The 11,102-nt window shown below is 37.3% G+C and overlaps 2 protein-coding genes and 1 long non-coding RNA gene across 3 annotated transcripts in view; 1 reads left to right on the forward strand and 2 right to left on the reverse strand.

Annotated features, from left to right (window-relative positions):
- tubg1 (tubulin, gamma 1) overlaps window positions 1-1,935 on the reverse strand; it is a 10,108-nt gene extending 8,173 nt beyond the window's left edge. The window contains exons 1-4 of the mRNA XM_024272743.2: window positions 1,720-1,935; window positions 1,278-1,390; window positions 369-536; window positions 218-286 (exon numbers count right to left, since the gene is read on the reverse strand). Of these exons, the coding sequence (XP_024128511.1) occupies window positions 218-286; window positions 369-536; window positions 1,278-1,390; window positions 1,720-1,768 (399 nt within the window). The 5' untranslated portion in view covers window positions 1,769-1,935. The remainder of the gene's footprint in view (window positions 1-217; window positions 287-368; window positions 537-1,277; window positions 1,391-1,719) is intronic.
- Window positions 1,936-4,422: 2,487 nt separating this feature from the next.
- Window positions 4,423-10,821, forward strand: retreg3 (reticulophagy regulator family member 3). Its single transcript, XM_024272752.2, has 10 exons — window positions 4,423-4,808; window positions 5,022-5,299; window positions 6,265-6,371; window positions 6,523-6,553; window positions 6,627-6,753; window positions 6,881-6,965; window positions 7,342-7,479; window positions 7,937-8,016; window positions 8,853-8,985; window positions 9,060-10,821. Exons 2-10 carry the CDS (start codon window positions 5,052-5,054, stop codon window positions 9,611-9,613), a joined length of 1,503 nt encoding a protein of 500 aa, XP_024128520.1. The 5' UTR covers window positions 4,423-4,808; window positions 5,022-5,051; the 3' UTR covers window positions 9,614-10,821.
- LOC118599045 overlaps window positions 10,674-11,102 on the reverse strand; it is a 1,285-nt gene continuing 856 nt past the window's right edge. Inside the window, exon 2 of the long non-coding RNA XR_004948321.1 lies at window positions 10,674-11,090. This is a non-coding gene — a long non-coding RNA (uncharacterized LOC118599045). The remainder of the gene's footprint in view (window positions 11,091-11,102) is intronic.

The raw sequence follows: 11,102 nt of genomic DNA on the forward strand, positions 1-11,102 counted from the left end.
AGCTTAACCAGTAGCTATTAAATAAAATGGTCTGGAGGGCCGGATATAATAATGTGGAGGGCCAGATCCGGCCCCCAGGCCTTGACTTTAACACGTGGTTTAAAGCCTCTGATGCTAACTGTTTTAAATGGATCAATTTGAGTAAATCAACAATACAATGAATCCCTACTAGTGTATTCTGTTACATTGTAGTAGAGTCTAAATTCATCAAACTTGCCTCCAGACTGTCGCTGCCATCTGCCTCCCGATCAATTATATCAAAGATGTCTTCTTGAATTTTCTTGCCCTGAAAAAGAAGAAATTGCAGTTTGCACTTTAGTCTCTACTTTTGCTCCTGATCTGTGATGAAGATGACTTGACCAAATCACCTGGGAATATCCACTGGCCCAGTTGTTGCCAGCACCTCCGCCGTGCTCAGAGAGGTAGATGTTCTCGGGGTTGTACAGGTTTGCATAAGGAGAGTTGAGAATGGAGTGGATCACCCGAGGCTCCAGATCCAAAAGAACAGCACGAGGGATGTAGTGCTCATCATCAGCCTGCAAGAGAGAAAGAAAATTCAGATACCTGATCTATCATGAGCTCTCTCACTTTGACAAGTGTGCCCTCTAGTGGCAAAAAGAAAAAACACTTCTACTTACCAACCATTCAATGGTTAACCATTAATCAACTAGTACATCAAATACTAAAAATATATAGTACATTTTAACTAGTTCATGGCATAAAAAACACATAAAAAATATATTAATTTCACTGCTAATAAATAAATTATACATTCATGTTAATAAATTATTGTTTTAGATCTTTTTGTTTACATTTTTTCCTCTTATATTGATTCTGAAATTGATGTGTGACCATGTAAAAAAATCTGATGGGTTTAAGGCTCTGATTCGCCATAATATTTCATTTTCCATGTTTTGACTGTCCTTCTTGCATAAAGTAGCTTTTTTTTTATGTATAAAATCAATAATTTTCTACAATATATATAGTCAACCTCCTCTGACACACATATATACACATAGAAACATTAAATTAAGTAGAAAAAAGTATTTTTTTAAAAATAGATAAGTAATATAAGTTGCATAAAATGGATAAAAATTTTAAAATCGATTATTTTGCTGTTTGAAATTAAAGAAATAAAGGTAAGCGAGTGTTTTAAGCAAATATCTGAGACTAATTATCCAAAGAAAACTGTCAGTAGAAAAATATTGATTGATCTTTATCAGAAATAATTGTAATCAATCGTTTTAGGACATGTTCTTGGTTTGTTGACTATTCACCTGATAGAAGAAGACATCCTTTCTGTCTGTTCCTTCAGTCGCAAACTCCTCCACGATTCCCTCCGGACTGATCCCATGCTCGGCACACAGCTGCTTCCAGAACTCGAACCCGACTGAAAAACGTAAACGGATAATTAGTAAATAGGAACATTGATTATAATGTTTCTAGTTTTCATTTAGTGACGACAAGGACGGAGAACAGATGACACAGCTACTGTTACAAAGATCGTATTACCTCTAAGGAGACCCTGTTAGCCGTTAGCTAGCATGAATAATAGCATCCTCTCTCACTACGGTTATTTTCCATCATAGAAATGATGAGTTGACACGTCTGAATATAATTTTAAAGAAAATATCTTCTTAACTGTCTAAGTCGAATGGTAGAGACGTGTCGAACATACAAATATCGGTTTTAGAAAGAGTTAGCAGTAAAGTGACCTACTTTGATTGCCACATTGTCCGAGCTGAAGCGTTATAATTTCCCGCGGCATGATCAGTTGCTTTTTATTTCGCTAGCCTGTCTGCTAGCTTAAATAAAGAAAGCTTTCCCGCAGGTTCCACGATTTCTCACTGACCAGCAGCGACACAACAACAACCCGCTCCTTCCCGCTAACTGATGTGACGCTTCAAGCCAAGTTCTTCTACGGATTTTCTTGCGGGCAACTTGACGTGCGGACACATTTATGCTCAGTGCTGCCCCCTAGGGTGTCGGAGTAGAAGACATCAATGATGCTATCTTTGGCATATAGGTACTTATAATATAATATAATATAATATAATATAATACATTTACAGTCACATGCTTTTTAAGAACACGTCTCGTTGGGTTTTTTATTTCAACTAGTTTGATAAACACACTATATTTTTGTCACATGGTGGCCACTTTGATAATTTATTAAAGCAAAATGTAAAAAAAAAAAAAAAAAAAATCTCCCATGGTCAAATGTATGACTAAAAGCGATAAATAATGCATAAAAATTCATTAAATGTGAATCATTTAGTCTCTAAAAACAGAAAACTAAAATAAATTTGTTGCTAGATAAAATTGCATTAATCAAAAAACTGGAAACACAAGAAAACAGATGTTAAAATGGTTAAAACCAGAAAAAAAGATGAATATAAATACATACATTTTGGTTTTGAGCTAAGTTTGCTGCATTGTGAGAATCAGTGAACTGTTGTTTTTGCATTGACTGTAAATGGTTTAAATAGTGACATCCCAACATTAAAAATTGTCTTTTTTATTGTTTTTTGGGGGGTTTCTGATCCATTTAAATGAATAATAACAAGGCCCGGCCTGTATATGTGTAAAAAAAAAAGGATTAAATTCCCATAGGCACTGCAGCACATGTATTTTTGCAGAACTTTACAATAGTTTTTCCTTTACAAGAGTTGTTTTTCTTGACTAAAACAACCTAAATACTACTACTACTATTTCTACTTTCACCCCAATACTAATAAATTTTAATAGTTTTTTTGGTTCAACTTTCTTTCCAACCTCATCTCTTAAAAAACAGCACTGACAATACACAGACTTTTTTTTTTATCTTCAAGAAACAAAAATAGCAAACACTAAGTTGGTTGCTCCTCACAACACACACACCTTTAAGTTCTTCATCATTTCCACACAAAATGTTTTAAAGTCACTTCTCAACTGAAAGGAGAACATGAAAGTCTCCCTCACTCTATGACTCTCTCTTCCCCTTCCCTCGTAAAGTTACAGTTTTGGAGTATCTTTATTGAAATGACTGTGCTCTGCACTATTTTGGTATATCTTCCAATAGTGGCCATTTTCTAATAGACACCAGTCTCCAATGAATGTCTGGTCTCTGTGATATTTACATTTTGTGCCAGTGTTGCATTTAAATATCATGTGGTGGCAAATGTCAAAGAACATTCTGGTGAGGAATCTGCACGTCACTTTGGGGTTGACCCTAAAAAGGGATCCGAGAATGGCACAAGCAGGCGGGTAATATTGAGGAGACTGCTGAAAAAAAAAAAAAAAGGAGGTGAAAACAAAGCGAGCGACAAATCTGAACACGTATTGTTAAGACAGAAAGGTGCGCGAGTCTCCAGAAAAACGATTGGCATAAAAACAAAGAAGAATTTTGATACGGAGATTGATGATGCTTCCAAGAGAACAGAGCATCTAGATGGTTGTAAAAAAAACAGGACCTGTGCAGCAGGTGAATTCAGTTCTCCTTGATGCATTATCAACTTGTGTATTCATTGGCGCTGTTTTCTTTTCTTTGTGTGAAATTGACCATCTGTCCACCACAGACAGTAACATTAAAGTTATTAAACAGTTCTGCATTCTGACCGCCTAACAGCAAAGTCTGCTAGTCTGCCTTTTTTTACATAAACCTCTGCATTTATCTGGTATTTGTGTTAAAATATGTTTCTTCCATTTTAACCCATATTATCAATATAAACCTGAACTAAATTTTTGGGGCCTTTTTTGGACTGGGAAGAATTGGAGTTCCCAGTGAAAATCTATACATAATTAACTAAGATTAAACTTTTTTTTAACTGCAGTTTTTAAGCTATTTTTTTCCTACCATTATACCTCCTAAACTAACAAGTCATTTTTTTGTCCTACTATCCAACCCATATTATTTATTTAAACTTATATCCTACTATAAACTATTTTTTCCTACAATAATCTGTTTCCTAAACCAACCCACCCTTCCCTTCTACTCTACTACCACTGTTTTTCCCCTATTTTTTAACTAAAGTTTTTACTCTTTTTTACATTCTCCTCTCTATTTCTTTTTTGCTTTATCCCAGTCTTTTAAATAATCAAAGTCACCAAAATAGGTTAAAGGAAGTTATAAAATCACTCTCATTTCCTTTCTACTGTCATGGAGTTGTGCTAAACTATAATAATATGTCAACATTTGAATTATGGTATTAATAAGAGGTTTGTGTTGAATATTTTTTGGATTGCTCAGAAAACTGTTCCTACTGTTTTTGAGGTGGTAAATTAGAGGAATGTAGACCTAATGTTTTTTTTCTTTTTCTTTTTTCTTTGTCGTTGTTGTAATTTGTTCAAGATTGAAATAAAACCCCCAGTGGTGTCAAAGTAAAGGTTAAGTCTTTTATAATGGTAAAAAATAATTTAATAAAGCCACCTTATTAGTTTTATTTTGATCTTTTACTGCAATACAATGTCACAAACTTAACTAAGATGCCTCAAAATGAGGCTTTCAACAACAATTAAGTTAAAAATCATTTCAATTAAAATACATTAATCAGACTAATTATTTACAGGTTATGATTAATCGCACGGCAGCACTAATATTTATTGTAATGTGGGTTTGCCGTCCCGCTGTGGAGAGGCGGGAAGAGAAGGTTTTCTATTGATCCATTCTGAGAAATTGTTGTTTGCCCTTTTGTACCTGAACGCACCATGACGCAACTGCTTTCCTGGATTCTGATTGGATCAATCGACGCTCGACAGAAAAAAAAACAGATACGCCATATTGACATTATAAAGAGACCACAAAATGTATTTTAAAAATATATTTTACAGTAAGTGTCATGTTTTTCTGAAACAGTATTATTAGAGCTGTTACAATATTTTATTTTAAAGTTGTTAGAATAATGTAAAAACATTGACGTCAGTGCGGAGTTCTGCTCGCTCACTGCTAGTTCTGTTAGCCGTTAGCTTGTGTTCTGTCACCGGCGGAGCTCCTCATCAGGCTGTTTACCGGTTTCCACTCAGCTTAATTCTTCGTTTTACAGATTGACGGCGTCCACGGCCGACACTGAGAGATGGCGTACTCTGGAGCAGTGGAAAACGCACCTATGGAGGATCGTTCCGCTTCTCAGAGCTCCAGTAATTGCCTTCGAAGTCGACCATGCTCCAGCGAAAGGGACGCCCGGGTTCGGGTCGTCAAAGCAACACTTCAGTCCAAACTGGGGCCCTACGAGCCCGTCCTGACCTACCTGCAGTCTATCCTGGTGTGGGAGAGACCATTTCACAGCGTCCTTTTCTTTATTGCTGTAAACATTGCGTTCTGGTGAGTTCACGTGTGACAAAAACAAGTTAAATTAGTTTGTAATAAATTTACTGTTAAGTCATAAACTTTCAGTGCAAATGTCAACAAATAGATGAAAGTAAAAATGTTGCAGTTTTCAATTAAACGTCTAACAAGTGGTACAGGCGAAAAATTACAGTCTATTATTGCAAAACATATCTGATTTGAGATATTACTGTAGTATTTTTCAAAAAGAATGTAACCTGTTATGTTTTTGAAACCAACAAGCTTGAGAATCGTGAGTAATCTTGACTATATTCTGGTGTGGATTTTCTGACTCGATGACATATAAATTAAAAGGTTAAATCCAAGATTCGAGCAGTAGTATATCATTTTATATTCAATCAAATGAAAAATATCAAGGTTAAAGTGTGTAGATGTTAAACAAGTTTTGGATTTCAATTGTTTATTTTTTCTCTCTTTTTCTTTTCACACTGACAAGAAACCTCTTATGCGATGATTTTTATTTTTACCCTAAAGAAACCACGTTCCATTCAGAAAAAGGGGGTTTTCCTTTCAAAAACATATGCACGATGTTAGGGAAAAAACAAAAATGACAACTCCCCAAAAAGGCGAATTAATAGTTGTTGACTAGAAAAGTCTTAATTGGGTTAATCTGGGGATTGGAAGAATCCTGCTGCATTGTTGTTGCCAACATTTCTGTGAAAACTTGCGATCAGAAAGTAGAGCAACAGAGAATTGTGGGTCTTTCTCAGCCAAAAACAAACAGCAGTTTTTCTTTTAATGCAACTAGCTCCTTTCGTGATTCATTTAAAACACACTTTATTGGTAAATTCTGTCATGTTAAGCATGTCGGATTGGAAATTGAAGTTTTTTATTTTTATTTATTCAACTGTATTGTTTTTTTTTCTTTAAATTTGATTTGTTTATTTGCATAGTTCTATGGAAATAGGCGACTGAGGTTATTTGCATGCTTCCTGTTGCAGGTTTTTTGCCTTTACATCCATGCGTCTGCTGTTCCTCCTGGCCTCTTCGCTTGCTCTCCTTGTGTTTCTGGATACCTGGAGGAATAAAATCTGGCCGCGGATTCGAGGTTTGTTTATTTCTTTAAATTTGTGGCGCTTTATATTTACAATATGTATATTTTTTTGTCTTTTAAAAATGTACATTTAAGTGAGACATCAATCGGTGTACAATAAAGCAAGAAACTTACTTACTATTCTGTCTGTTTTTGCTCTTTGCAGTCAGAAAACTGGATGAATCAGAAAATGAAAGGTGTGTGTTTTTTTGTATCATTTTTTTGCAGCATTAAACTGTTCCTAAAGTGCTAACATGTGTGTTTGTGCAGCTGGGGCCTGGTGCAGCCCGGCATCCTCAGCGTACCAGAACTGTGCCATCACCTTGCAGAGGCCTGGGTCAGCGCATCCGTTCTCATGAGCTTCATGGTTCAATTCAAACAACGAAACCCTGGCAATGTAAGGATTACCGCCCAGCACCATGTATTTAATCCTCTTATTCATGTTAACGACTTCAGCTGATCCACCTGCATTCCCTCAATGAATATTACATGGGTGCTGTGTTGTGCTTCTTTCTCTGTGACAGTTCTGCGCTCTGACCTGTGGGCTGTTCACCTGTTTGGCGGCGGTTGGCTGTTACATTTCTGGATTGGTGCTGTCCTACTCTGCATGTGAGTCCGAGCAGTTTCGCCAGTCCTAACTACCGGTCACGCCCTGCTGCTGTTGGCAGGAAACTCATTTTGACTTGCCAAATTAAAAATATATGAGTGGTGAAACCAGATCTGTGAGGCCCAGCGCAAGGTTCGGCCTACGAAGTGATTAAAGCAGGGAGGAGGAGGAGGAGAGGACAGGGATCTAAGGAGGTCAGACGCACAGCAGGCTAATCTCCTAACCTGGAGCTAGTGTAGACTGCAGAGGGCGGGCCGGTCTACAACCTGTCTCAAGCATGTTTGTAGTATTTAAGCGTACTGCAGTATTCCATATAAAACACCATTAGCGTCATGCGTTCCTTCATCTTAAGGACTTGTTGTATTTCCTCTTCGGCAGTGCTGGCCACCCTCCTGGCTCCTCTGGCAGCGCACCACCGAGTCTTTCAGCATGTGTGCATCAAGCTGGAGCCGGTCCTGCAGCGGCTGGATTTCAGCATCCATGGATACATGATGTCGAAGCCCATCGATAATCAATGTGAGTTTGACTCAAACGTTTCAGGATTTCAGATCAAACGTTTGAACAGAAGTGACACCATTAAATTAAATACCCACTCTAGTCGTCATCTGACCCGTTTTAGAAGTCTTCTCAGTTGTCTTTTAATTATGATTATGCCAGTTATGTGTCGTTTTCTAGGACAGTTTCTGCAGAAATTAGAAATTTTTCAACTGGGATGAGGAAAACAAAAACGTACGTGGAGATAAAAGTAGATGCATCAGAATGGAGCAGAGCAGTGAGCTTGTGGCCGGTTGAATAGTTCTCAGGTCGCAAATACAAGAATGTTTTTGTCTGCTCCTAATTACAAGTAAAGAAGTAAAGAAATACTCAGAAACGCAATTTTAAGATTTATTTTATATATATATATATATTTTTTTTTGCATTTTTCAAAGTCAGTTATCATGATTATTCAACAGTTGTTTATGTCTGTCTTCAGTCCTACGAAGACCCATTCGTGGTGCTGGCTCAGGTGAAGCCAGCGACAGCGAGGAAGAGTTAGCCGCTTTCTGCCCAACAGTAAGTCTATCCGTGTTTGAGGCTGCTTTTACACAGATTTCATGCAAAAGCCTTAAAAACAGTCTTGAATTTTTATGTCTGAGCCTTAAAAATTGGGCTGTTTAAACTTCTCCGTTTTATATTTCTTGTCGAAAATACAATTTTCCACCCACAATTTTTATTATTAAACAGCCGCAGAAGTAATCATTATTCACCAATAAGCAGAATTCCAACCCATGGTATAAAAAAATATGTAAAAAAGGAAGTATGGTAAAGCTAAAAATCACAAACAAAAGGATAAGAAGTCATATTTTTTATCATAACATAAGAAATAATTAATAAAAATAGAAATAGATTGGTGAAATTAATCTTATTTTTTATGTTTGACCTTAAGACTTGAAGAAAAGACGGAGCTCAACTGCTTTGTACTTGCAGTACTCGGGGACTGAAAACTGCTCACTTTGATAAATTAGATGTTTGCTTTTCTGGACTACAACACAGCAGATCTATGACACCATTTCACAATGCTGCGGTTTACACAGAACAGTGGAATGGGGGAGAAATGAGTTGGATACCAAATAGAAACTGAAATGATCTATTTAATCAGCGAGTCCCAGCTTGTCTGCTAAGCATAAATAACCTCCTGTGTGCCGACTTTTAGAATGACATGAGCTTTAAACAGCTTTTTGTGCGTTTGTGTCTCTCTGCCACTTTGGTTAGTCAGTTCCAGTTGAAGCTGCAGATATTAAAATATATTTTTTGTTTTGTTTAAATGAATTAATTTGAATTACTTTCATTTTTCAGAACAAAATAAATAACGGAACTAAAAATCTGTTTATTGGATTTTTGTGTTTCAGTTTGATGATGAAATCATTGCGAAGGAGCTCGCTCTGACCGACTCCGAGCACTCGGATGCGGAGGTGTCCTACACCGACAACGGGACGTTTAACCTGTCTCGTGGTCAGACTCCGCTCACAGAGGGTTCTGAGGGTACGTGTTGAGAGAACAGAAGCTTTTCTTATCCTTGCTTTTCTCTGACGTTATCTGCTCGCATTTTTGCTCAGATCTCGACAGACACAGCGATGCGGAGGAATCCTTCGCTCAGGATCTTCCCGATTTTCCATCCATAAACCCGGACGCCACGCTGATGGACGACGATGACGACACTAGCATCGGGTTACCTAGTCTGGGCCCGTCTGGACTCATCAGCCACAGAGCTTCAGTGCTGGACGTGGACTCTCATCTGGACTCTGACCAGGAAGATCTGGACAGTGAACTGTCTCTAAGCAGCCTGCCGCCCGCCTCAAGTCTGACCGGAGATCTGGCGGGGGTCATCGCGAGCAACATGATCCAGGCCGCACTGAGCGGTGCGATGCAGCCTCGCCCTCACGTCACCCACCGCCGACAAGGCCCGCCCAGGGCTGGAGCCCACCGCAGCTACCGCAAGCAGTCCAGCTCCGAGCTCGACACAGACTGGGACGGCGAGGACTTTGAAATGCTCGACCAGTCCGAACTGAACCAGATGGACCCCCTGGCAGGAGGAGGAGGAGGGGGCGCCGCTCGAGGAGACAGCCACGGATCAAACTTCTTATCAAGTCTGCTCGGTAAACCACAGTGAGGCGTGGACGCTGTGGACGCCATCAGTTTATCACTGTGAAGTATTTTTCTCCTCAAAATTTTCTCCTTACGCTCTTCATCTCTAGTCTAAAGCATACAATGTAGGTCGAGCAATAGAAAATAAACAGATAAACCAGCATTTTTAAACATGAATAATTGACAGCTTTCAATTTAGATTCAAATTAGACATATATTTTTTTTAATTCAACAAGGAGTTCTAGGCATACAGGGCTATAAAACACACTAGGACCAAATCCAACATTCCCTTAGCTTGAACTGAGCCAGTTTGATACAGACATCATAAAGCAGCGTTAGTGTCACATTTAGGATCAAGTTCTTCACCTTTTCAGAAACTATTCATGGTGTGCCTCTGGCAGATTTCTTTTATTAACCTCATTTCAGTTATTTTAAGTACTGATAAGAGAAGTTAGTTTCACTACCGAACAATAAAGAAACGTATGATGTTAGAAGCTCACAGTTGGAGCCATTTTATGGTACATAAGCGTGTTGCAATTTTAACCTTAATCCCCCAAGGAAAAAGGTGCTTTTTTTATTTTAGCATTTTTCCCTACATTATTTTTGCACTAATTCTCAGCTTTGTGTGCATTCATTTTTTTCCGAGAAGTAACATCTAAAAAAAAAAAAATAAACGTAATATTTCATGTTATTAAGGTGGTTCAAGCTTTTATCTTTTTAGATGGAATAGAAATGTTCATGCCTCCGATATAAAAACTGTTTACAACTAGAACAAACAAAAGATAGTTCTCCTTTTTTATTTTGAAATTTAAACTTTTGTGCTGGTCAGGCTGGTGGTTTAAACATGGTTGAACCATGTCAGAGTAGAAATGATTTAATCAAATACAAGTATTATCTAGTCAATCAAGATTTTTCAAATGGAAGACATGATGTTCTCTGTTATTTTTAAAAGATTCGCTTAAAATACGGTGTAATGTCTGCGGAATCCATGTTTAGTTGAAGGACATGAATTGTGCACTTGCTGAAATTTTAAGAATAATTTGTTTTATTTGTTGATTTTGGTCTAAATGCTTTTTCTTTTGATGTTTTTTTTTTTAAGCTGATCCATAAAGTCATTTCTTCGGTGGTCAGTCATAAATTTAATGTGCACAGTGTTTGATTTTCTTCTCAAATGTATCTGGTTTTGATATGTTTTGGAGTGAAAAATGTACTGAATAAAATGTTTGCAGTTAATTTTGACTTTTGCTGTATTTAAAAACAAAACAAAAAAAAATGTGTCAACTAAATATTTATGTGGGTGTGTCAGCATACTGGAAAGGGAAATTATGACCATCAGTTAAAGATTTTAAATCAGGTTCCTTTTTTAAAATGCACTTTTCATGTCGAAGTTGTTTATTAAAAAGTGCGTTTCATTCATACATCTTTCCCCAACGTATATAATTCAAAACTAAATTAAATTTAAATCAATTAAATAAACAAGACACTAGTAGGCGGAAATGCACCTAAATCATCAT

Source organism: Oryzias melastigma, linkage group LG8, assembly GCF_002922805.2.
Source record: "Oryzias melastigma strain HK-1 linkage group LG8, ASM292280v2, whole genome shotgun sequence".
NCBI lineage: Eukaryota > Metazoa > Chordata > Actinopteri > Beloniformes > Adrianichthyidae > Oryzias > Oryzias melastigma.

Coding starts and splice junctions, on each gene's coding strand:
- retreg3 (XM_024272752.2), top strand. CDS start 5,052: ATGGCGTACTCTGGAGCAGTGGAAAACGCACCTATGGAGGATCGTTCC. Junction 6,554..6,626: donor GATGAATCAGAAAATGAAAG/GTGTGTGTTTTT, acceptor GTGTTTGTGCAG/CTGGGGCCTGGTGCAGCCCG. Junction 6,754..6,880: donor AACAACGAAACCCTGGCAAT/GTAAGGATTACC, acceptor TCTCTGTGACAG/TTCTGCGCTCTGACCTGTGG.